We start from the raw sequence: 27,818 nt of genomic DNA on the forward strand, positions 1-27,818 counted from the left end.
AAGTGTGAGCCTAGGCTAAGCAGTATACGCTAGTTGCAAGGGGTTATATTGCTGTTTAGTTATTTATTTGAATAGGAAAGACCCACTTATCGTTGAATTCTGAAATATTGTTTGCATTTGTATCTCTATCCTAGGATTTATGACAAATATCAGCTCCAGAATCAACTTGGATAGACTAAAATCAACTCGGATGCTAAGCCTTCAGTCAAGCACACATGCGAACGTGGAATCTTTGATTTTTTGAGCGGGGATGTTCACATATTGATAGACCTAGCTGTTGAAATACGGAAATTATTCGTAACACAGGAATCATTATATTTAATTTATTGTCCTGGTTAGAGCCATTAGTGCCTGAAATTGCAATCCTGAATACTACACGGGATTTTTCGTGTTTTTTCTGTGCCGAATGCGATAGTTCAGGTACTTACTCCGCTACTGAAGCTCATTCTGCGTCAGCCGTATTATCATCAGCTGGCGTCGAGTATGCGGAGTTAATCTATGGGCGTTTATGTAGTAAATGTCGTATGTTTAGGTCCAAGCGTTCTAACTATGTCCGTCGCCTTTGGCGAAATCGTATTACAACTTCTACGGATAGTGAGGACCAAAAATCATCCAAATTAGATACTCACCAAAGCAGTGATTTTGAACGAGATTTAAAAGCAGCTTCACATGTATTTTTAAAAAGATTAAAAGAAAAACAATTGGAATTACTTTTGGAAGCAGTGGAAAGTAAGGGTGGCGCGGCTACGGCCTGCGTTCTACTACCGCGCGGGGAACTTAAAATTGGTCACAAAACATTATCTCCGGATATTTTATGTTGTTTACTTTTCCGTTGGCCAGACTTACCAAATGGCTCGGAATTACGACGACTCAAACACACATGCAAATTCAACAAAGACTCGGCCGAATCGGCGGGATATGTGTGTTGTAACCCTTACCATCTCAGTAGACTCGCAACAACACCAGGTAAGTTTTCGTAAGAAGGTGTAAATTACGTCATTTAAAAAGTTTATTCATTAAATGTCTTAAAGTTGTAAATAGAGTTAATAAACAGTGAATGTTGTGTAATTACATTATTATGATTATCTTTTTCTTTAACAAAAATCCTTTATTATTTAACTAATAAAATGAATAAATTGAAAAAGTAAATTTCTCATTTACATGTAATTTGCATAAAAGTTCACCACAGGTGACATACGGTACGTATTTTGGAGGTGGGTGTATCCTGCAGCATTAATTAAAATGCAAAAGATTAAGCGCTGAATCTGAATGAACAGACATACTGGTGGCAATGTGCAACAAAGGGCATTCAACTGGCAACATCCAACGAAGTAGAAGCAAACAATATGATATGTATCCGAGAGCCTGAAGCATTATACATTATGCATGTCTCTCCATGTTCATGTAATCATGAACGTTGATGAGTATGAGATGTGATAGGCTTGAGTTTTTTAGACCATGGAGGAGGTTGTTAAAATGTCTCCTAAATACATGTGCTGGTGGTATTTTTAACATAAGTTTATAGCGTTTGATACTATATTTTCTTAATTTTAATGTGTTGTTGGACTACAGTGGGCTACAGTATGTATTGTATGCTACTGCAGTATACCCTTTTCCTGGTCTACTTTACATCTAAGCATCTGGACCCTTTTCCTTTAACTGATTGTCCACAATGTACAGTACTATACTGTACAAATAGCATACCATTATTAAAATGAATACTTCTACGTTCTATTATCTCAATTTGTATTCTTTTCATTAATACTGTATACCATCATAAATTTAGATACTTAAAAGGTATTGTTTACATAGCATTCTTCATTTGTATTGTAGATCAAATACTTTTAATATTATCTTTTGTTTAAACAAATCTCTACTTTAATAGTTGTTTATATAAACTGTTGCAACCCTGTCACATTTAAACCCCTTTGAATTATTCTGCAAGATTCATTTTATGAGAAAATCTACATCAGAACAAAGATCTTTGAGTTCTTACATGAAATTAAGAATACGTTTTTGAACATTTTACTTTATTCATGTATGACAATCACATTCAAGGGTATTGACCTTCCTATAAAAGCCTTCACTGTAATGACAGTACTGAGAGAGACCTTGTAATAAATGAACTCAATTACATTATGTTGAACATTCTCACAATAGAAAGAATTGAATTTGCATTTTACAGTACTCTGATCTCCTTATTTACTGTAAAAAAGGAAAGCATATCAGGCTTGTACTACTGTAGTACAGTAGGCCTACTACAGTATATATTAAAAGTACTTGATACTCTATAGAATGTGCTATATTTAGTTCTAGGAATTGAAGGGTCACCAAGACAAAGTAGTGTACATAAAATAAGCAAAAAATCATAGGAAAATGTTGTATTCTGTATTATTGTATTAATATCAGTAATTGAACATTTTATTTTCAATCTATTACCCATTACGGAAGCTACAGTCAGATAGTTCAGTATTATTTTCAATTGGATGGGATAGAAATTTTAAAAATACAGATTTTGCCAACAATGAACCTAGGACGTACTTGTAGACTAGCTGGAGACCAAACCATCAAGTCATAGGTCGCCACTCAGCAGTTCCCAACAAAATGCTGTTTTAATTTCGATTGCATGTCTCCATTGGAAACGGAGAAATAACTGATTGACGGAGCGTATTTTGCATAATATAGTTGCTTGTTATGGTTTATTAATCATTCAATATACTGTATTTTCTTGGGTCAATGTTTTATATTAAACGCCGCCATCTCCCACTGTCTTTGCCTGTTTGAATATTCTGCTCCACACTGAGTTTAGCGATTTACATGCAAGCAAAAACTGATTAATTTCATATGGCGATGTCTTTAATCTCTGTTAAACCACAAGCTCTGACTGTCTTAATTGCTATACATAACATGTATATTTGATTTATTTATTGACATAGTGATACAATCAACATCTCTAAAATAAAAACTAGACAAATCTTTGAGATGATAAATGTTTCCTAGAAGTAATCATAAAGGATTTTTTCTGATTACTGCATAGATCTAGTAATCTTTTCAGTACGTTTTGCTTCAGGTTGAAAGTTTCGTAAATTACATATAAATGTAATAGGCCTAGTTTACATCGAAGGAAAGCATTTTGACTGGATAAGTTTTCTTAGCTTTCTAAGCCAATTGCCTTTTACATACTGTACAGTATTACATATGTAGCCATGCTTCAGTTCTTCTTCCTCACAACTCTTGACGTGTTTGTCGTCGATGCTGTTAAGGCTTACAATCTGTATAGTACCGTCCTCTTGAGGTTTTAAATTAGCTGTTGTAGCATGTCCAATCTTGCTCTGTGACAAACCATAAACATGGAAAATGCTAGTTTCTGTGTAATGTGGCCATCTAGCAAAGTGTAAACATAGTAATAAATAAACTAATATATATTAATAGTGACAGATGGACTATTGTAGAGTACAGTTAGTTAAAGCCCCCTTCCCTACGTTTTTTAGATCTAATTTAAGATCACAAACTATATTTAATGTAAAAATAATACTATATGGTCCTATTGCGATAACTTTTTTCGTCTTTAAACGGTTAAAAATGTGAAAAATAAGTCGATTCTAATAATTATAGCGGCCCGCTATAAATCCCAAAATGCATTGCGCGCGGATTGATATTTTTGTTTTTCACCTGTAATTCGCCCACTTTTCGATCGATCGTGAGGCCAAAACAAATGGAAGACTCCTAACTTTTCAGCGAATACCGGGTTTTCCCTCAATTTGTATCAACGGAGTCTGGCAAAAATAGAAAGACAATTAATGCAGCAACTATACAACGTCAGGCTAGGTATATAGCTAGCGTACGATGTTCGTACGTTACCGATGTTTACCAGCTAGGCCTACAAAACTAAGCCTAGCTAGGCTAGGCCTAAGACCGTCCACGAGAGGTCGATCGCCGCGAGCTACTTAGGTAGTGCATTGTTTCTCACTTTTTATCATAATTTACCATAAAACGTACATTTAAGACAAGGAATGACATGGTTTAATGTTTTTAAAGTGATATATATGTATTATTTTCCAAAAAACGTCCAAAATTGCAGGGAAGGGGTCTTTAACTTTGTTTTTGCCATTAAATGCAGTTTAGAATTTGTTAACTTCTGTAGGATACTAGTGAATCTTTTCTCTCTCTGGATCTCAGTATAATACTCTGCAGCTGCAACAAAAAAGTGTTAAGTCAGCTAAGTTACTATCTGTAACTATGACAGCTAAAAGATAGCTTAGACTACAGTGGATCCAGCTTTGAAGAAAAAGTGGCACAGTTCACGACAAAGGCATGATTAAAGGTACCTTGGAATGATGTAATTCTTATTTTGTAAGGGGGTGCAGTGCGCCACTGGACAACTGTATAGTAGGCTGGAAGATTGTACTGAATTTTAACCGACTACTGTACTATTGTATGCTACTGTACTGTACACTTCAGTACTACATGTATACAGTACACTTTATGCATTTCCAAACTACATTACAGCATGCATAAATTGTGGTTTCTAGACCTCCTTGTACCTGTTGGTTTTAAAAACCTACAGTAAATACATTATTCAAATGTTGACTCAGCAATCAAATGTTACTACCTATGTCAAAATCTGATGTATTGTTTATAGCATGCAATGTTTATGGTGTTCTTAAAGGCACGTTGTTTGAGCAGGATCACCTCTTGGCATTTTGCCTAGGCACACATTTGTGGTGATACGATAGTGTGGTCTTTTTGAGCTGTAATTAGGTATAAGTCCATGACTATAAAGATGAACTGATGGTATTTATCTAAACAGAGGTGTTCAGGTCTTGGAAAACATTCAAATATACACAGAGCTGTAGATATGGACTTGGTTTAAAATTGTGTAACCACCAAGTGAAAAAGCAATAAAATACAGTACCTGTACACTGCTGTATCAGTATTCTGCATTCCGATGATGTTGAAAACATACATTTTGTTCAATTTTTGTACTTTTAATCTAATTAGGTAATTTAGTTTAAATAGTAATTTGGCGTAATTTAGGTGGTGGTATTATAGTACAGTACTGTCCTATATTGTTCAATGGATTTACAAAAATCTTGTTTCTGAATTTAGTCTTAATTTAGGGGGTGGGATTAAACTAGAGCATGGGATTAAACTTGGTCATGCAGTAGGCTTACAATAATAACTTGGCATCTACTGTACCAATTCAATATTTGTTAAATTCAATCAAGCAACTGTATTTCTAAAAGCAGTGATATTGTTTTTGTAATTTTACTGTCTATTTCGTGCCTAGCTTACCTGGATAAACCAACAATAGCCCCTTCTCCTCGAAGAGTGAGATATAACTCGAAAAGTAGAAGTTTTCATTGAATTCCCCTCTCCACAAATGGTATAGTCCATGAACTATGCCCTCAAGTGGGAGCCTGCCCACAAACCACCATCATCATTTCTTTTCGAGACATGAAAGAGTAAACATGTCTTCAAAGAGCTTGCACAGTTTTCTTGCTGTTGCAATAGAGTTTTGATACTGAGACTGCTGCTATATGAAGCTAAGTAGTTTTTCTTGGTTACAGAGATTCATTGAACTTTGAAATGTCAATAAAATGACTTTTAGCAAGCATTTTTGTGAATGTTTTCACTTAGGCCAACTGGCTGAAATGTTTGCAGTACCATAGTGGCCAGGCCTAAATCTAGCAGGACAGCTTGTCTACTGCCTAGCATAGTGGTTTAGGCTTATTGTAGGCTGGCCTCCTGAGTTTCTTAAATTTTATTAATGCTCTCATAGGGGGCCTAGGCCTAGATCTTGCAGGGTCAGATGTTGCCCATGCATGTTGCCTAACAATAACATTGTGGCTAGACATAATTTTGTAAGGCCTAGCTGGAACTTAGTCTATATAAGAGGCCTAGGCCTACATACTGCAGGATCAAAGGATCTTGTCTATGCTTCTTTCCTGACTGGTCTGGTTTTCATAGTCATAGTTGACACTTCATTTTGGACATGGTCCGTATATTCGGATCAGCTGTTGTTTTCAGTGCAGCTTCAATGCACCTCCAATCATGCCTGCACCCGCTGCGGCCTCTGCAGTTCCGGGGGTGAATGAGATTTCTCCGGTGTTACTGCAAGCCATCGTTGCAGCACTGAGAGCTCTGCTGAGGGATGAGCCCAACGCACCCTCTCACATGAGACCTCCTCCCCCAGTTTCATATATCAATATATAGGCCCACAGCAAACCTTGTTTTACGATGGTCCGTCTATCTGGCAAGAGATGACAGTGATAGGACGATGGTCTCGCTCTCCAAGAATAAGTATGGGAGAACGAGACGGGCCTGGGGAGGAAGGTCTGCAGGCGTTCGCGAAACGGACGGCGGTACTGTCCTTTATTTTCTTTGGCGTTGAATTCATAAACCAAACGGTTCATTCGGCCCTGCAGGTAGGATGGAGACAGCCTCATCTATCCTGTTGGGGCTAAGACGAGGCGACTGGGCTGCCACAATAGACCGAAAGACGCTAAAGAGTGCTTTCACATGCCTATTGCAGATCAGGATCATGTGTTCCGAAACCATGATCACTTCTACCAATTCGTCGCTGCTGTTTGGCCTCTCAACGGCCCTGCGTGTGTGACACGCCTGGTACGAACGCTGGTAGCGTTCTTACACCAACACAGCATTCAAATATTTATGTACTTAGACGATTGGTTATCGTGGCCCAGTCCAGGGACTAGTTGTTAAACAGCCTAGCATTTGTCCGCCTCGTAACGGAACAAGCAGGATTCCTTATATACGAGGCAAAATCATGTCTTCTGCCTACACAGAATCCTCGTTTAAATCTCGGAGCTCAAATTAATTAGGTAACGGGCCGTGCGTGCCCATCCATATGAGCGAGTGGCCAAGGCAAGATATGCAGTGCTACATCTCATGCTCATGCTCCGACGGGGTACGACTGGCTACGCACATTAGAGTCACTGGCCAGCTTCGTCGCCCTCGTTCCGTGCTGCCGGCTCAGGATGTGACCATTACTATTGCACCTCCCGGCAGCTTTCCGCCAAGGACAGTATCGCGACCGCCGGCTCCCCCGCTGCTCCTTTGCAGATGCAGCTACCCCCTCCGCCACCGGCACAGCCTATGCAAAGAAACGAGGCTTCTACTTCTAGACAAGCTTTACATAATCCCCGTCATGGAAATAGTGGCGGAAGAGGCGCTCACCACAGAGGTGGTCGACGCCACAACAATGTGAAGTGCCGGTGACGGTTTGGGGGCGCCCGTCCCTCTGAGCGAGGGCGGGCAGGTGGGAGGGGTCGCCTGAGATGGTTTTGCGCAGGTATGGTACAGTAGGCCATGACAAAGGATAAGTAGGTCTCTACTGTTAGCGCTCGGGTATCGCATATCATTTCGAGCCCCTGTGAGAGGTGGTGCCCGACATACGAGGTTCCGTCAGAGCCGCTTAAAAGACAGGGCTCATGGCCGGCCTCGACGCACTTCTCCAAAAGGAGCTGTGGTGCAAGTTCACATTCAATATGCGATCCCGGGACACTAGTCCACCATCTCTTGCCAGAAAAGAAATCTGGCAATTGGCTACCCCTTTAAGTCTGAACAAACGGTTCATTCGGCCCTGCAGGTAGGATGTAGACAGCCTTCATCTATCCTGTTGGGGCTAAGACGAGGCGACTGGGCTGCCACAATAGACCGAAAGGCGCTAAAGAGTGCTTTCACATGCCTATTGCAGGTCAGGATCATGAGCTTCCGAAACCATGATCACTTATACCAATTCGTCGCTCTGCTGTTCGGCCTCTAAACGGCCCTGCGTGTGTGACACGCCTGGTACGAACGCTGGCAACGTTCTTCCACCAACACGGCAGTCAAACATCTAACATTTATGTACTTAGACGATTGGTTAATGTGGCCCAGTCCAGGGACCAGCTGTTAAACAGCCTATCATTTTTCCGCCTCGTAACGGAACAAGCAGGATTCCAATATGCAGCTACAATGCAACGCTGCGGCCTCTGCGGTCCCGGTGTGAATGAGTTTTCTCCGGTGTTACTGCAAGCCATCTGCAGCAGTGAGAGCTTGCCGAGGGATGAGCCCAACGCACCCTCTCACATAAGACCTCCTCCCCCAGTCTCATATATTGATATATAGGCCCACAGCAAACCTCGTTTTTTACAATGGTCTCGCTCTCCAAGAATAAGTATGGGAGAACGAGACGGGCCTGGGGAGGAAGGTCTGCAGGCGTAAATGAAGCAACATCTTGTCTTCTGCCTACACAGAATCCTCTTTATATCGGAGCTCAAATCAATTTGGTAACGGGCCATGCGTGCCCATCCATATGAGCGAGTGGCCAAGGCAAGATATGCAGTACTACATCTCATGCTCATGCTCCGACGGGGTATGACTGGCTACGCACATAAAGTCACTGTCTAGCTTCGTCGCCCTCGTTCCGTGCTACCGACTCAGGATGCGACCATTACGATTGCACCTCCCGGCAGCTTACCGTCCAAAATCAGACTCACTTCACAAAGTGGTTGTAATGAATGCGTTCATTCTCACGCATCTGGTAGCTTGCGGAAGGCTGGTTGCTTGTGGGCAGACCCATTCAGAGGTCAGAGCCGGACTTCCGTTTTGAAACGGATGCGTCCGAAGTAGGTTGGGGCGGCTATGCACTGTCAGTGGAAGTCGCTTCTCCGGCATTTGATCATGCAAGGAGACATGCCCACATCAACCGTTTTGAACTGGGCAGTTGAGCGTACATTGGAAGCTCTCCTACCCCATCTGGCAAATCGCCATGTTCTCGCCAATTCCATCAATACAACTGTGGTTGCTCACATAAACAGCAAGGGGACATGTGGTCCCCAACACTGTGCTGCGACACATGGACGTTACTAATGTGGTGCACAGACCACAACGTAGAACTCAGTGGCCCAAGTTGCAGGCCGACTGAATGTGGAAGCGGACACTCTGTCCCAACCCACATCTACATCTTACGGAATGGCGTCTCCTTCCGCCGATTGCCACCCAAATTTCAACCACTTTGGGCGGCCCCACATAGATCTGTTTGCGACGTCAGGCAGCATGCATCTTCCGCACTTAGTCAAGATGAACATGCGTGGGCAGTGGATGCCTGTCCATACCGTGGGACGGTTTTGGGCTCATGCATTTCCACAAATTTCGATACTGCCGTTGGTCCTGACGCACATTCAACGCCATTAATGCCGAGTACTTCTGATAGAGCCGTTGCCCACAACAGACGTGGGTTTTTCTGCTCATCGGCCTGCTTTACGATCAGCCTCTACGTCTCCAGATTCAGGGAGACCTGCTGACGCAGGACTGAACTTTGCCGAACCCCCGATCCCTCGACCTCATTGTATTGCCACTGTCGGGGATCAGCTCAGAGTCTCGGACATTCCAAATGGCCTGGCCGCCCTTCTTGTGACGAGTTCCCGACAGGAACCCTACTTGCCGTCTATAATAGCCAGCTAAAACACTATTTTAAATGGTGCAAGCGCCAATAGATTGACCTTATGAAAAAGAACTAGGTAAAGTCTGCGCCTTCCTGCATTATCTGTTTGAGTCAGATCTGCAGGTCCGCACCGTGTCCGGCTACCGGTCTGCCTTGGGTGCTGTAATTCCGACCTTTAAAGACGGCTTGAGTATATCTACATCTCCTGCAGTTTCAGGTTGCTTTGCGAGATGTTTAGAGATCGGCCTCATGTTAAGGCCCTAGTTCCTGTTGGGACGTCAGTATCATACTAGCCGTTCTGATACATCAGTCAGATGCCTTTCGACAAGGCCCATTACAATTCTCACCTTTTTGGCATTCTTATTGGAGAAACAACATATGAATGCAGAGGCGTGTTGCACACTCCTCAAATCTGGTTAGGTTTGAGTGTGGCTAGTATTGATGCTTGACAGCTCGCAGATTACTGACTGTGTTTATCATTCCCAAATCTACTTATCTTTTGGGTGATATAATACATATATATACTTGTCTCCAGTGAGGGCAGTTAAGTTACAATCCACCGCACTGCCAGAAGGAGTGTCTCAATATCACTGCCTCGGTGCCCCGCACCAGTCAGATGCAAATTCAACAACTGAAAATTGAGTTATGTGCTTTATCAGACACTCCACCACCGGTTCACATGCATCAGTTGTGTGTGATTGCATACGTGTTGTATTCTGGTGGTACCAGCAAGGTGGCATACACAGTCAGTATTCACTCTCCCACCTATCGAATATCTCCACAAACCTTGCACCAGTAGCCACAGCAGAGCTGAAAGTAATGAATACACAAAGCTCTTTTAAACTTGTCTCCCACCGCCGACTAGTATCTAGTCCGGTGCTACACTGGCTATTGTTGGTTTATCCAGGTAAGCTAGGCACGAAATAGACTACACAAACCAACAGTGGTGTTGGTAGTCTATGAGTGCCGCTTACCTGGATAAACGCCCTCCCACCGTCCCCTCAGACAAGAGGTCTTGCGAAATGATGATGGTGGTTTGTGGGCAGGCTCCCACTTGAGGGCATAGTTCATGGACTATACCATTTGTGGAGAGGGGAATTCAATGAAAACTTCTACTTTTCGAGTTATATCTCACTCTTCGAGGAGAAGGGGCTATTGTTGGTTTATCCAGGTAAGCGGCACTCATAGACTACCAACACCACTGTTGGTTTGTGTAATTGTGGAAATAATGATGTTATTGCGCACAGAAGTATAATAGTTTTGTGTTGGGTGTACCATTACAGTACTTCATTGTTAGTAAATTATGTGTTTCCTATGTGTAAATCAGCACTGTAATCTAGTATAAGTGAAAAAAAACTACTTTTTGTGTGCCTTGCCACTTTTCGTTTAAGTGCTCCACTGGCGGTGCGTAAACAGCCCTGTTTGTGAAGTAGCAATGTGGATGCATTTGCCCTAGGCAAGTAAGGTTAGCCTTGTATTGAGTGTAGAATTTCCCAGTGTTGGAATGCAGGCCAGTCACTTGGGCACCAGGGAATATCCCAGGCTACAAAACTGTCATAAAAGTTACATTCTATCTGCATCACAGGTTGTCTTGAGCCTTGCCTGTTTTCCTGATATTCAGTAATGAATAACCAAAACCTATGAAATCATTAAACCAACTATGAAATTGTTGACATATGTAATTAGAATATCAATGCAAGTAACGTATCGTTAGAAAACTAAAAGCCATACAAGAAAATAATAGGTACCGGTAAGCTATAGTACATTTTATTTCTCACTATTTTAATAAACAAATTTTTATATTAAATTTTACATCAGATCATAAACAAAAATGTCAAGGTCTGTCAAAAACAAGATTTCATCTGCCTTTATTATCTGTCCGCCTAACTGTACATACTTCATGATTATTGCTATGCAATTAGAGAAATTACTAAACATTGGAAAGAACTAGACGCTAGTTCTGCCCGTTGGCTTTTGTTCTGATAATGAAGCTTGAACGTTTTGGAGAAGGTCACGCATTCGCAAACCATAATATCCGTCCTTACTCATTTAATATTCATAACTGTGCAACATCGCCTACCATTTGTAAGGATCGTCTATCATTTTTCTGAATATTTTAATGATTTTTTGACATTATTCTTACATACACAGTTGACATGAAAACTCCATTGGTACTGTACAATTATATTTCTTATGGTACAGTATACTGTAGTGTAGGATGTACAGTACTGTACAATACAATCAATTTAAAAAATGTTAATTATCAGTCAGCGTAGCAACGTGTATCGAAGGAAGATATTACTTTTAATAACGGACATGATCAGAATAAGAATAATTCTTTAAATAATTATTTAAAATTATTTTTCTCAAAATTGTATCTGCTCTAGGGACAGTGTAAGGCGAATTTTTCATAGTGTCATATTGACGTACCATACCGCCAAACAATTTAAATCATATACTTACCTTAATACTTTAAAGGCGGCATACTTTGTGTGGCCTTGATTTAAATTGGTATGGGGAGTTTAATGTTTATATTATACAATGATTTCGGCTGGGGAAGAATATTTCTGCATTAAAACTATAAGCATGGAATTTACAATTTGTGAGACATGGTGGAATTTTTTCAATAAATACATATTTATACTGTATATTCTATCCACATTCTTTAGCACAATTTTGTATTTGCCTTTGTACTGCATTTGTACTTGTATCATTACTGTATGCACCATGGATAAATAATACATACTGTACTTACTGTACATCAAGTAGTGCTAAAATAGTAAGGTAGTTTATTGCGTACATTTTACAACATTGTCATTATACAGTACAGTACTGTCATTATTAGGAACAATTAGTATAAATAATCAACATATTATTTATTTATTTGAACATCCCTCCTATTATACAGTATTCCTAACAACAGTAACAGTTAGTGTATTTTGTAGCCACGGATAGTTCCTGCAAGCCAGCCAGTAGTGTTCATCGTACCCTACCTAAAAAATTCTTCAATTCATTCTTGTCTCCAGTATTACTGTAGCCTACAGTAAACCTTACCATGACATACTGTATCCAGCAATCAAATGCAACAGCTTTTAAATTTAAAGTAAATATTTTTTTTCAGTTCTTGCTATTCTTGGCTGTAGCCTATATTCTATAGACTGCTGTAGCCTTTATTCTTCGCATGATTCCAGTGTATTAATATGCATCCTTGAGCCAGTTTTTCTGGCGCCTACTTCTCTACAATGACACTCCCTACAACCTTGATTTTGTACACTGTAAAACTAGCTGTTAAAATACAAGAAATCTTAAATGACCTCTTAGCTTAAGCTCTGTAATTAATCATCAATCACCATTTTCTGTAATAAATGAGAAATTTGTATTGAAACATGTAATGACAACAAATTTTGCTTTTAAAAACTATCCAGTAGATATGGTCTACAGTGGTACAGTATATTTGTGTATTTCAAGAAAACCTCATCGTAAATAACTAGTAATTAAAATGATTATATTCAACATCAATAATTAAGAGATTGCTTTTTAATACATTTGTGCATCTTTTCTAGCAAATAATTTATTAAACTCAATCTAAAAACAAAACTGCTATAAAGCTAATTATTTACAGCTCATTAATTTACTATAATAGCACTATTTCATCTGCTTAATATTATAGCATTGTACGCTGGTTAATACGGTGACATTGTGTCTAATATCCATTGTTGGGTTAAATGATAATTATTGGTTATTTAATGTAATGAAAAACCTTTAAGGGTATTCAACCCATACAGGTGTAACCAGCGAAAGAAATTAAACAAGAAATGGAGCTTAGCCGATGTTGTGTTTGCATGTAGCTTCATTACACACAATCAATCGATCCGACATTAAATAGATCAATGAAAATGGTTTATTCAATGCAATGTGTACACTCACAAGTACAGTAAATACATAATAGGAGATTTACATCGGTTGATATTTAAACAAATTGAATGAACTTGATACTTCAATCATAAAATAATAATTTCATTTGTTGATTTTAATTTATACATTTATTAATCAATTTATACTCGCATTCACATGTTAAGAGGTTGACATTAGTATAATATTTAAACAATGTATTCAACCATAAAAAATGTTTTAATATTGTTTATTTAATTACTCAGCTCAGGTACTGTATAATACAAAAAATGTTCAGTTCAGTAAAAATTAATAAAAATATAGGATTTACAGATTTTTTATTCGTTAATGTAAGTATTGTATTTAAAATATTTCTGATACAATAAACATGTAAACATATTGATGTTTTACAGTAATTTAGCAGAATATTATTTATTAGCAGCTGTTAGAAATGTTATTTCTTTGATAATTCATGATAATGTACAGTATCACCCAGGTATCAACTGAAAATTTTATGTTATTGTTAATATCTATAAATTCTGCAGCAAACATGGTAATTAATAAGTCTATGTGTAATGTAATTCAGTATTGCATATAAAATACAGAATTGAGAGTTGTAATGCAGAAATGTTATATTGTGTATCAATTGAGTCACAGACATTTCATTCTCTTGTCTAAATGCTACATATTATGAACTGAGTTCATGTACAGGACAGTAAATGGCAATGTCCGTATATCGACATACGGTTCTACATTTTCACAATGAGATGGGAAAAAAATAAAAAATTACTGTACTACCGTGAATTTTTATTTGAGACTCCTTTGTTTGTATTTTAGGATAAGGATACAGTAGGAATGATGGGATTTTTATAAATATGTTATACTCATTTTCATACTCTATTCATACTGTATATAATTATTACATAACTGTAATATAAATTAATAATGTTGTTATGTATGTATGTATATATATTTTTATATTAAACATGTTTTTTTCTTTTAATGTAGAATCTGCGGCACCTCCACCATACAGTGAAGTGGCGTGGGATTGGAAGGCATTACAGCACACATCAAGTATGTATCAATTCCTATAATATTCACAAAAATAATTGAGTTACTTATTAAGCTCAGCAATTTCTTTATTATCACCATGTTGTTAGGCATGATATACTGTACCCAGTTTTAAACATCTTTTTGCAAAAATACTGGTACTGTTCATTTCAACAAATTCACAGTGCTTTGTTGCTTAATTAAAATTGTGTTCAATTTTATGCCTGGTAGGTAGGTCCTGGTTGAATATCAACTCAGAAAACTCCACATACTGTACCACTTCCTGTTTACAATCAATTACATTATGTCTCTTTTCTAAGAATAATTATCCATTTACAATATTTATAATTGAGTACTGTACAGTAAATTGCTCTTAAGCTCTGTCTACACTATCAAACTAGTTTGACAAAAAAGTGTGATGTGCCCAAATATGGTAGTGATATGCTTAAATATGGTTGTGATATGCTTAAATATGGTAGTGATATGCTTAAATATGGTAGTGATATGCTTAAATATGGTAGTGATATGCTTAAATATAGTAGTGATATGCTTAAATATGGTTGTGATATGCTTAAATATGGTTGTGATATGCTTAAATATGGTAGTGATATGCTTAAATATGGTAGTGATGTGCTTAAATATGGTAGTGATATGATATCATCATGTCCATATATGGGCACATCACATTTATTTGTCACACAAAGTTTAATAGTGTAGACAGAGCTTTACCTTTGTAATTCTTGTAAATGATGAGGATGTGTGACATGATAGTAAGTTATGAAATATTTGTGTTATTTCAGAATTACTGCCAATTAGAACAAGCAGTACAGAAACAGGAAACACACCCACCTCAAGGCTCAACCATTGGCCCCCTTCAGGTAAATTGAAAGCTTTGATTATTTTATTATTATTTTGTTAGAAAGATATTTTGATGAACATACATTGATTTGATTTATTTCGATGCCATACATAAGAAAACAAACAGAAAAAAAAAACAAAAAACGCAATCATTAATACCAGGGATACACCTAGCCCTCTAAATCTCCAAAGGGGATTTACATTACATCCTGAGGGGTCCCTTCAAAATGTACACCTTCAGCCGAAAATAAAATTAATAAAGTTTGGTTGCAACTCAATCTTTACTAAAACCTGATTTATAAGAAAAACATTCTTCTGGTGTTTTTCAATAAAAATATGCCCTATGTACAGTAGTTTCCTTGAATTTAGGGGTGGGTTTACACAGAGGGGGAATTGTAAATCATACTATGGTAGTGAAAGTGACAAGTTAAGATAACACAGAAGGAGTATAAAACCATTGTTTATTTATGCCACATTCTTCTGGCAATCAAGGCTTTACTTAATGGAAAGCAACTTTGAATTCTTGTTAACTTCAAAAGGAGGTACAAGATAGGTTTGTGCATATATCGGTCAAACAAATTTGGTAGTAAAAACAAAAATGAGACTAATAATATTATGTGCCCTTGCAATACAGCGACTTTTGTCACACGCCTACTGTTGTACTGGATGCACCACACTTTATCGCTCACTACTGTATACAGCATGTGCAGTACAACTGTACACAATTCACCCCACCCACCTCTTTCTATTGTAAACCCAGTATTATATTAGAATTGTTCTTATCCAGTATTGTATTCAACAAATCAATTTGACCCTTTTGTATTAAGAATGATGAGTTGACCTTTGAACTGAGGAGAATGAATTTAAATTTATGTATTAATAATGAAGGGTGGTGGTTTTTAATGAGATTGATCTGGTGAATTTATTATTTTTTTCCAAAGTAAATGCTTTTCAATGTGGTTTTTTCTGGTTTACAGTATACAGTACTGTAAATATAAACAATATTGTTCAAATTAATTTCTTTTACAATAAAATACTCACTGTACTGTATATAGGTGGTCTCAATTGTAGTTGGTAATTTTAAAATTAAATAAAAAAATTGAATGAAATGTGTTTGTACATTACATTTGTACATTTGTATAGTAATTTTATCTAAAAAATGTATCTATTGGTAGTAAAGAAATTGAATATTAAAAGTGTAGTTAAGCGAAACAGGATGACAAGGTAGACGACCTACTCTTGGCCAGTTCACCTTCAACCTATTAAAACAGTTTAGGTAGGATAACTGTCGCCTGCTATTCACATCAAAAAACAGAAAAGCAGTTGTTTTTGGTTCTGTCTATTTCAATCAAACTTCCTATTATGCTTAAAGAAAAAGGCCATTTTATGGTGGTTTTGCATCATTGCCTTATTTTCAAGTTGTGTTATAGTTAATTTTTTCCTTTAGTAGCATTTTTGTGGCAAGTTTTATAAAGGTTTTTGCGTGGTGTGGTCCCCAAGAACTTGCTGATTTGATCGGCTAAGAAATTATCATAACTTTGGCCGTGGGGGAAATAAAGCGACAGAGAAACACAGCAGGAGATTGAGAGATGAGGAAATTAAATTTAGTCAAGAAGATTTCTTATTGAACCAAATATCTAGAAGTAACATTTGATAGGCTAAGAAAGAACTTAAAAACACAAATATTTATTAATAAAAAAATAATGTTTGATATAGAATATTGTGTAAATTAATTTATCCTTACTGAGTGTAGTCTGTGTGGATTGTAAGTTTGATTTGACAAATGATATCTTCAACTGTGCAAATCGCCATAGTGTTTTAACAAGCCTGAATTTTATGATAATATCCTGAAAAGTCATTGACATATTAATATGAAAGGAAAAATACAATATCATCTTCTATATAGATAAATTACTCAGTTTAAGGATATAAATAAAATGAATGACTGTTAGCTGTGACTTTGATTTGGTGACGAACATATGGAGAAAAACAATTAATTAAGCAAAATAGAGGAAATGTTGAAGGCTGTTAACCCCATTTGGGTCCTGGTTCAAGTTTTACTCTTCACTAATTTGTCAAGAATAATATGTACTTGTAAATGTTCTAAAAACCGATTCAAAATTAGGATATGATTAAGCAATAAGGGCTCCATGATGAATTAAGCCTAAATTTAGAAAAGTATAATTGATAACCAAGACAAGAAAGGAAATTAAAGAGGAGTCGGTGTGAATAAACGAAAGAAAAGGAGGAGTGATTGCCTGTCAACGTTTGAGTATTCCAATACCCTAAAACTAATCCAAGGCTCCTGCTTGCCTATTTAGCTAATGACTGTCCACTCTTAAAGCATCCATTTGTCAAGCAAGAATGCTATCATTTGAGTGAAAATACAGTACACAGTGGGCTGGTTGTGTGAGTTGCGATAAACGCTTCTGGCATATAGTGAACTTCTTAGTTCTTGTAATAATTATCACAATTTCATGACAGTCTGGCAACCTTTTGTAAACTGCATTTTGTTTGAATACAATGTTTTCATACAGGTCGAAAAGAAAGGTTTCTTGTACAGTTGATATTGTACTGTCTACATACAAATTGGGATTGGAGTGTGTTTAAGATCTACAGTACAATTATAAAAGTTGAAGATTTAACAATTGGACAGGGTGCAATGCAGCTGCTTAAAGCATAGATTTGCTCCCCACACACTCTACTTTAATGAGTTACCCAGTTATATACACTGTCAGGCTTTATTATCATCATATTTCCAATTTTGGTGGCCTAAATTGACACTTTTGTATTACAATTTAGTTTCTTTCATTCAATAGGGGCCAACAACTGTTATATCCAAAGGCAGAGTTTCATGTTTAAACCTTTGGGACTTTCTACTTAAATGGTGGTGAGGTTTACTCCATAAATTGATGGAGAATAGTTAAGAGGGAGGTGGCAGGTGTTCAGATACTTCAAGTGAAACAGGTGTGATTATGAATGATGATGCCAAGGCCCTCTCCTCCCTAGTCTGGCTGGCTGGCCTCTTCCTTCAGACTGGCTTCCTATTATACATTCTTGAGAACATTAGCTGGCTGATTCATCTATGTTTTAAATAAAACACTTCTAAAATTGCCTAGAACATTTTTAACAAAATTGGTCTGAATTAGTGAAATGATCCCCTATTAGTATTACTACCAATGCCGGAGGATGTTGCAATGAGTGAGTATAATGCATTACCTAAAACATGAACAATACTGCACAGAAATGTGATGAACTCAATCACACATGCCTGTATAAAATGGTTGTATTGTACTGCATTTTGCCAATTAGCAATCTGAAAAAATGCGAATTTCTACAGTATGCAAGAAATGAACAAAATTAATAAAAAGAATTACTTTAGTGGAAAACTTAATTTTGTTTGGGTACTTTTATAAGGTTTTTTTGATACAATATATGATTGCCATGAACACAAACCATATCCCTTTGTTAGTTTTATTCAAAAGGTATTTAGTAGTAAGTACAATACTACAAAGTGATAGACAGGGCGATAGACCTTAGCTACTGTGTCTTAACAATGCATTAAGTAGCAAAACAATAGAAACATAGACTGTAGGTCTGTCTCCAAAACTATTGAGCTTAGTGTGTGAGATTTTCAATACAGTTTCTTTTCTTAGTACTAGATATCACTTGAGCTGTTGTTTTGTAATGGGTCTTTTCTTAGCCTGCATTTTTGTTGGATTATCTAGATTCACTGGAGCCATTTACTAGTTAAGTATACAATAAACACTGAAATGTTAGGCCCTTACTAGTTTAGGCCAACTATTGATACCAGCTCCTTCAAGCACTTGTGCTGTCTATTTGACGTCATTCCAAACGCATAGCCACATTTTTACAGGGCCCAGAAATTTTGTATACTAAGGCCATCATAAACAAAAGTTTTTTCGATTGTCCTTTTGTTTATCGTTCCTTTATAGATATCAACTTTGTCCAATAACGATCATTTACTATTTAAAAAAGTGTGTATACAGTACTGCAAAAAAATAATAAATAAATAAAAATCAAAGAACTCAATTTGTCATAAAAATTGCATCATTTTTGGATCCAAAGATAATATTTCATAGTTTCAAATATTTTGATCATTACAGTATATACAATTACAAATAATGTAGTTGCGTTGACGTTAATCTCAGTTGGTTTGCTAATAAAAATTGGTTGGTGACATACCATGTTGTATGATTTAGGGCTGGGAATTAATTTATATAAAGTCAAGGTCTTTATTGACGAGAGTTTATTAAAATTGGTCCACGTTCGTTAAAGCATCTTGTGTTTTTCTAAGAAGCAAGATGCGTAAAAAACTATAAAGATAAAAAGAGCAGAAATGGGAAATGACTTCACAGGCGGTCTTTGATAATTACAAATGATTGTAGGTGGCGGGCCTTAGTTGTATGTAGCCCTGGACCAAGGCGGACTAGCGTGCTACCAGTTCTTGATCAGACTGGCAGCAGGGAGTGGAGACATTAACTCCTGGAATCAATTATCCACCAGGCCTCCATTGGGCTGTGAAAAGGAGCCTAGCTGGAGAAAAGCAGTAAGATTGGGTTGGGATGTAATGCAAAGGAACATATCCCTACTGAATACTTTGGGGTCAATATTTAAGTACAATCTATCTAACTCTTTCCTTCATACATTCTAGTATTCATACTACAGCAGTTCTGATGTTCCTGTAATGATAATCCATACAAAAAATAAATAAATGTAAAGTCCTACTATTGAAGCTTACTGTATACATATTAATTTATTTAAAGCGGTTTAGTCATTAATTCTGTAGAAGCTCTGTCTCCATCAGTCTACAGTTGGAGGTCACTTCGGCACCACATGCCAATACCTACATGACTTGCTATATGAGTTTGCAATTATTCATCGTCTAATTATTAATATTTGTTTTATAATTAGAAAACTTATCCCAATCTTTAAATATTAAAAAAACATATATATGGAAATTCATTTGTATTTGTCATAATAGTACATAATGTAATTAAAAACATTTTATATAAATATTTTGAAATTGTATTACTTAACTGCCATCAGACCAATACAGTACCAATTCCGGATGCCCTTGGGTTGTGTTTTTAAATTATAATGGAAAAAATGTATTTGAGACCTTTTGAAGTCTGGTTTTGGGAGAGTTTCTGGTTTTCAGAGTGTGCAGTATTAATAGCTGGAGAAACTTGAAATCAATAGAATATTGTGAACAAATATGCTAAACCCCGCAACCCTAAAAAAAAACATGACAAACCCCACCAAACCAACATTATTTTGGGGATAAAACATCATTTTTGGTCAAAAAAATGATGTTAAAAATAAGTAGTGTACATACCAAGTAGGTCGTGCACTACATGATTCAATCACTTTTATGTTGGTTCGGTGGGGGTTTGATAAGTTTTTTTGGAGGTTTGCTGGGTTTAGCAATCATTTTTGACCAAAAAATGAAGTTTTACCCCAAAAATGATTAGTTAACAGTAGAAATTTAATATTTTTTTTACATGGATATACCAAGTGGGTCTTACACTACATGATTCAATCACTTTTATGTTGGTTCGGTGAGGTTTGCGGGGTTTAGAAATATCCCCAGTTAGTCCTGTCTATCTCTCCGCAGCAATAGTCTCGTGTCAAAATAGAATTCACTTTTTATTTTGATATGGCGCCAATTCTATAGAAATTGTAACATACAATGCATTCTTCTATTGAAAATGGTAATCTAGAGATAGGTAATAAAATGCTGACATTTTTTGTGATGCAAAGTTGAACCTCTTCTCTCCCTTTGAATTGTAGCAAGGTATGAATACAGTTATTGTTATTCGAACCCACTTTGGTGGATAAAATGCTTAGCTTTTATTCTCTATATCACAATAGCTAAACAATGAACAGGAAGCAATATATCTTTAGGTTTATTTTTATTATTAATACGTTGTGAATAGATTGCCTATTTAACTGCTATTAATGACAGAATTTTATTTGTTTTATATCGCAATGACGTACTTAAATTTTGCGATACTTATTGATAGCTTATGATGTAGCTACATTTATCGTAGTGAATTAAAGTTTAGGTTTCATAGTGGTATAAGTGATTATTAAGAGGGTCCTATTCTAAAGCTCTGTCTACAAACTATAGTTCGACAAAAAAAGTGTGATGTGCCCAAATATGGTAGTGATATGCCCAAATATGGTAGTGATATGCCCAAATATGGTAGTGATAGGACATCATCAAGTTTTTGTCGCATAAAGTTTGATAGTGAAGACAGAGCTTAAGAGGGTATGGTACATTAACACTAAAGTTTAAACATTTTTTCAGATATGCAACTTCCATTCAATAGTAAATGTAACCCTATCGCAATATGCATCGCAATAGAGGCTTGTAAATATGCTACAATTTCAATTCAAATATTAGGTTCTTTATTGAAGTGAGCAAAGTTTAAGTATTATATATTTATAATGTAGCGTTATGTTTGAACAGTAGAATATAGTGGATGTTTGTTTAAACCATCACCCCTATATATGTGTATTCAACGCTTGTTCTTCAAAGTAAATAAAACACTTGACTATCCAATAGTCCACTATTCAATCAAATTGAATTTTTATGAAATTGTTAACAAAAACTGATACTAATGTATAGTCAGCAAAAATAATACTTTTTAAATTTAGGCTCAAGAAAATAGGGAGGAGGGAGGGGAAGGAGGACACCAGCCAACCTCTGTCACTGTCCCTGGATCTGCCACAATTTAGATAATATTATGGTACAATAAATACATTATGACGTCCATGTATTGCAGTGAGATACAGTAAGGGTATACAGAAATGAAATTCCATCGAAGTTCTCCATTATTTGCAATATACAAATATGTTTTAAATTGTTGTGGTGGCATTTATAGGTTGTTATATACCACCTGTGTTACATTTAATGCTAAATATAATCAGGCCTCCTACTCCTTAGGTGCACAGCTTAAAGGAATATACTGGTTCCCCAAGTTGGTGTCCAAGCATATATATACCACTCTGTACTTTTTGGTATTTAAAACATTTTTAACCGAAAAGTCTCTAGATCTACCTATACTTTATTCATATGGTGCGTTGGGGTGGGGGGAACCAATAAGTGTCGGTGGGAAAGATTTACAGTTCCATATATTATGCAATGTTGGTAATATTTTAAATACTTTGCTTTAATCATAGGGTTAAAAATATACAGTATGTGGCTGTCATGACATGTTCGATTCTCATGAATTCTTTAGCTCGAAAATAAACAATTTCCAATGTATGTCATTTGTTTGTTTGTTGGTACTTTTTGTGTTATAAATCCGATAATGATAAACTACAGAATACTGTATACTTTTTTATTTATGTATACAGTACTGTAGATGCCTTTAAATTATGTCATCATATTTATAAGGTTTTTGATCTTGATAAATGATATTCTACTTGCCAAAACAAAATTAAATCAACTGTTTTAGGCTGGCGGCCTTGACTTATGATAGGAACATGGGAGCCAAAAGAATATGCTAATTATTATATCCTTCTAAGCTACTTAAAATATTGAGGTTTTGGGATTTCATTTCTATTTTTATACAGTATATAATGGTTTTATACATTAAATTTTACTATCAAATATACTGTTTTGAATTGGTAATAAAAAATAGTATACTTCTTTTAAATTGAAGTCTCTGTTGGTTTCATTTAATGTTTAATATTCTGTATCTTATTGTGTACAAAACATACATTTTTATCCATGATGAATTATTTGCAGGAAAATATAAATTTGTCACTGAATCAAATTATTTAAATTTGTTTCAATAAAATAATTAAATTTTTAAAAATTGAATTTGAAAACAATTTGAATTAAAAGAAAGACATTATTTTTGGACCAGCCCTTGTATTGTATTTTTGTACAACGCGATAAACAAGTTTGATTCTTTGATTCTTTTATATAGATGCATCAGGAGTGGATGGAGAAGCAATGAATCCATGGTGTAGTATTGCCTACTGGGAGAATCGTACACGAGTTGGCCGCATGTTTCCTGTGATGTCAGACTTTGTAAATATATTCTATGAGCTACCTCATGGTGACGGGTTTTGTCTCGGTCATCTTCAAACGGAATCACGATCTGAAAATGTTATAAGAACAAGGACGAAAATTGGATACGGTTTAGTGTTGAGTAAGGAGTTAGACGGTGTATGGATTTATAACCGGAGTAACTACGCACTTTTTATAAATTCGCCAACGTTAGACGATCCACAATCACGAACGTTAACTGTAGTAAAAGTTTTACCAGGATTCTCAATCAAAGCTTTTGATTATACATTAGCGGAAATTCTGGAAGTTACACGGAAAGAACCGGATGTTCCAGTTGGTCCTACGGATCCAAACTCTCTTAGAATTAGCTTTGTGAAAGGTTGGGGAGAACGTTATACAAGACAACTCATAACATCATGTCCGTGTTGGGTTGAAATTATATTAAGCGTACCATCAAGATAGCGATTGTGTTATCCATGGCTTTTTTTTTTATAGATCCATGGGTTTTTATCTTTACCAGGACTATTTCCATATATATATATAAAGTTTTATGGATGATGATGGGATATTTTTTTCTAATAACACTTTAAACAACAATAAAGCAATTAATCAAATTTAGTAATTTTATTATATAGTTTTTTTTTTTACATATTTCAGTATATTGTATTTATATAATGTTCTTTCACAAACTGTCCTTGAATCTTGATAAAGATGTCCTACCTAAAACTTATTCTACATAGAAATAATGTAAGAGTTTTTAATGTACACTCCTAAGAAATATATTTGTATAGAAATAACCATATCAGAAAATGTTCTATAATATATTTGTTAATTTATTTGATTTTTGAAAACAAAAATGTTATTTGTTCACCTTTATTTATTTGATGATTTAAATTTATTGACGATGAGGAAATGGGTTGTCTCATGAAAATAAGAACTCGTATTCATTATTATTAGAGCAAAATAAAAGTAATAGTATGTTGTTGTACAATATTTATTGAAGAACGAATTGTATTCAATTTATCAGTGTTTATCCTCACAAAATCGATTCATAATACATCTGGATAGACTTGCAATTTTACAAACAATTAGTTTATGTTAGCTATACAGCCAACAAGTCTAGATATACCCTTTACAAATCGAAAAATTCTACTCAAAACAACTAGATTCAAACAATAAGCTTGTTTTTATCATATGCTCGCGCAAGAAGGCAGCTACCTACACTGAGCAGATGGCATGCTTCCCAACGCCGTCTGTATCCAGAATCTGCCTTCGACATTTAAACAAATTCAGATAAATGCAAAAACAAAATAAAAGGACTGTGTGCCGTATTTGTAACTGTCAGTATTGTCGAAACTGAGAATGCAATTGTGGAAAGCTTATTGTGTTTATAAGCCAAGTAGGCTTTATAAATGCCTTAAGGGAGCTGAGCAGCTTTGTTACAATACTCTACCCTTAGTATTCATTGCTAAGTAGTCACAGAAGGTAAAGATCTGTAAAAAGACTACGTTCACCAAAACAAACATACAACACAAAAGGGGCCACTAAAGCCAGCTATCAACTTTAAATCCTTACCATTTTATTACCGAATACCCTTTTTACCATTTATTTATATGTACACTTTAAATACACACAGTGTATATTTGGTAAAACTCTATAATTTTATGTATTACTGTGTACAATGATTCATTCATATATTGAATTCCCTTTCAATATAATATTAACAGCGTTTTGAAGTGATGTTTATAATATGTCAATAAGTTGTCCAAAAATATTTATATTGGCAGTACTGTAACTTGCTTTTGTTTTTGTTAATCGATAATATAAAATTATTGTATTGTATTCGGTAAAACATCTTATCCATTTGCATAAAAGTGATCTGAAATATATCTATATTTATATGAATTATCTCTGTGTATTATAATTTAATTATAATATAAGTAAGAACACTGTATGAATGATCACAACAGTAATTTTCCAAAAACAGCATGTTTATTCGTTCCTCTTTGAATGGTATGTGATTACCTAAACAGATTTTCACCCCTCCCCACCTCTGAACCCTTCCAAAACAAATACTCGTAAATTTACATTGGAATTGATTATTTTCAGAAAAATTTTCCATTTCTTTCCACATGGATGGGTTTATGGGAGTGTTTGGCATGTTCCTGTTTAAAATTCTCAACATGTGCTGTTTTTTCCTTTCTTCAGAATGCATAAAAAGTGAAATCTATTTAAATTGTAAAGAATAAATTGAAAATTTAATGAATAAAATTTTAAGCAGTTGGAGAAAATAATTACAGTCATACATAATGAACCTGCTATGATTAAATGAACTAAACCAACAAAAATTCTTATTTACACCAAAAATTTATAATCTGTATTTTTCAATTTTGCAATATACAAATGAAATTTACAATCTCTGTTTTTGGAGAGGAAAAAAAAAGAATAATTTGTGGTCAAAAGTATTGAATGTAAGAAAACTCGTCCTATTTTTTTCTGGAAATTAAATGATTTTAAATGAAGAATAAGAACTAACGTAATCTAATTTTAGTTTAAACGTTTGAACTCTAATAATCATGTTGGCTAAATGCAATATGTTTTTAATGCTGATAATTTGCATTATGGGTGCCAATAATACTCACTTATCTATTATGCTCACAGACAGCAATTTATCTTGATAGATAATAACTTATTTGTGATGCTGTATTGTTGTTTTATTGTGGTCATTGTAGAGACAAGATTCTTCGGGGCAATTGGGTGAGATAGTTCTGTAAACATACTCACACCATTAATTACCGTGCACTTCCGTTGGTTCAACATTTTGCAATTGCAATATCTGCGCCTTTTGGCTGACTATTTCTTCCGTGTGACCAACACTGTTATACCACTAAACCTCTGGCTGTAACCCTCTACATTCCCCATTCTGTATTCAAATATTGTTTTGTTGAGTAAGAAATATATTAGATATATACAAAATAGATGACCATATGCTTGGCAGACACATAAATGAAGCATTATGTAATGTTGTTATAGGTTTTTAAAAACCCTTTAGAAAAATTAGAATAGCGACATTTGTTTGAACAATAAGGTCACTGATTAACTTTGTATTCAAATGCTGTAGATGATTTGTAGAAATAAGAAATTTATTGGCACTCTTAAATTTTTAAATCACAGGGTAGAAAAAAATTGTTAACTTCGAATATCACTGCCATTTCCTAATAGTAATACAATCAACGTCTTCTACAAACACAATTTTTTTTTGGGCAACTTTATGCATTGTACTAACTCAGGTGGCTTATTTGCATATTAAATAAACATTTACATATTCATATAGAAATAGGGATTACATTCAGACTGCAATAGAACCCAATAACATTATGCTGTTTTCTTTGTTTTAAAAGTTTTCGTTCATAAAAAAACTATATGCAGTACAGTATCTATGTACATAGCTTACATAGCTAAATTAATTTTCTACCTTAACCATAGATAAATTAATTTTACAGTCACAGAAGAAATTCTAAACCACCTGGTGATATACTGAAAATTAATTAATTTAGAAAAGATAAAAAAAGATGAGGAAATCTTTGATAATTAGAAAAAAGCTGGAATAATTTGATTGGATAGCGCTTGTTATATAACACATGATTAGTGCTTTAGATACCTTGTTTATTTTGTATGTAAAGGGTGATGCCACTGACATAAATGACATAATGAAGGTTTAGAGTTTATGCCAAACATCATGACCATTTTCTTCACTAACTAGGCCTGTATCTATTTATATACGAATTAGTTTACACAATAACTGTATATTTTCACTGGGTTGTAAATTACTGTACACAATAATACAAGTGATATTGAATAGTATATAAATAATTAGTATCAATAATAATTATCTTGATCTTCTGCGAAGGTTGTTCTTGTTCATGCCTTTGAAATGTTTTTTATATTTATTTATTTTATGAATTTATTAAATTTGATAATTGCTTTGTTGTTGTTGCTCTGACATGGTAACAGTTGCCATGTCAACATGATAATATGACGGGTGCGAAACTAAACTGTAAAGAACAAATCGCCTATAGGCCTCTTGTATATGTTACTTTTTTATTGAAATATATTACATACACAAAATCGTTCTATGTAACAATAAAGACATTGTATTTGAACAGAGAAAAATGTTCACTTTGTGTTGTGTCGTGTACTAGAGATTTGGTAAACATTATTCATTACTAAAATTGATGTAGAATTATTTCATCTATTTCACATGTCGACCTCAAGATTAGATATCCACAAATTACAACATTTTACTGTTTGTATGAGTTGTTGTTGCAAGTACTGTGCAAAAAGAGAAAAGGGTAAAGGTTGGTAAAGGCCACATCTTGCAAGAGGGCGCTGTATCAAAATATGAAATCAAGTGATTGAATAAAATTGATTTATAAATCAGTATTAGAGATACTATTATTTGATACCAACTCATACAGTACAGTATAAACTGATACATCATTTAATATGTATGAACATTGT

The 27,818-nt window shown here is 35.4% G+C and overlaps 1 protein-coding gene across 1 annotated transcript; it reads left to right on the forward strand.

Annotated features, from left to right (window-relative positions):
* LOC144841329 (mothers against decapentaplegic homolog 6-like) lies at positions 1-27,464 on the forward strand. Its single transcript, XM_078697630.1, has 4 exons — positions 1-966; positions 14,351-14,416; positions 15,193-15,270; positions 23,215-27,464. The coding sequence occupies exons 1-4, from the start codon at positions 525-527 to the stop codon at positions 23,757-23,759; spliced, it is 1,131 nt and encodes a 376-aa protein (XP_078553756.1). The 5' UTR covers positions 1-524; the 3' UTR covers positions 23,760-27,464.
* Positions 27,465-27,818: the final 354 nt, after the last annotated feature.

This window comes from Antedon bifida, chromosome 1 (assembly GCF_963402885.1).
Source record: "Antedon bifida chromosome 1, ecAntBifi1.1, whole genome shotgun sequence".
NCBI lineage: Eukaryota > Metazoa > Echinodermata > Crinoidea > Comatulida > Antedonidae > Antedon > Antedon bifida.

Bases quoted from the DNA above. Each gene is read 5' to 3' on its own strand.
- LOC144841329 (XM_078697630.1), top strand. From the start codon at position 525: ATGTTTAGGTCCAAGCGTTCTAACTATGTCCGTCGCCTTTGGCGAAAT. The intron at 14,417-15,192 runs GTATGTATCAAT...GTGTTATTTCAG, and splicing joins GGCATTACAGCACACATCAA to AATTACTGCCAATTAGAACA. The intron at 15,271-23,214 runs GTAAATTGAAAG...TCTTTTATATAG, and splicing joins CAACCATTGGCCCCCTTCAG to ATGCATCAGGAGTGGATGGA.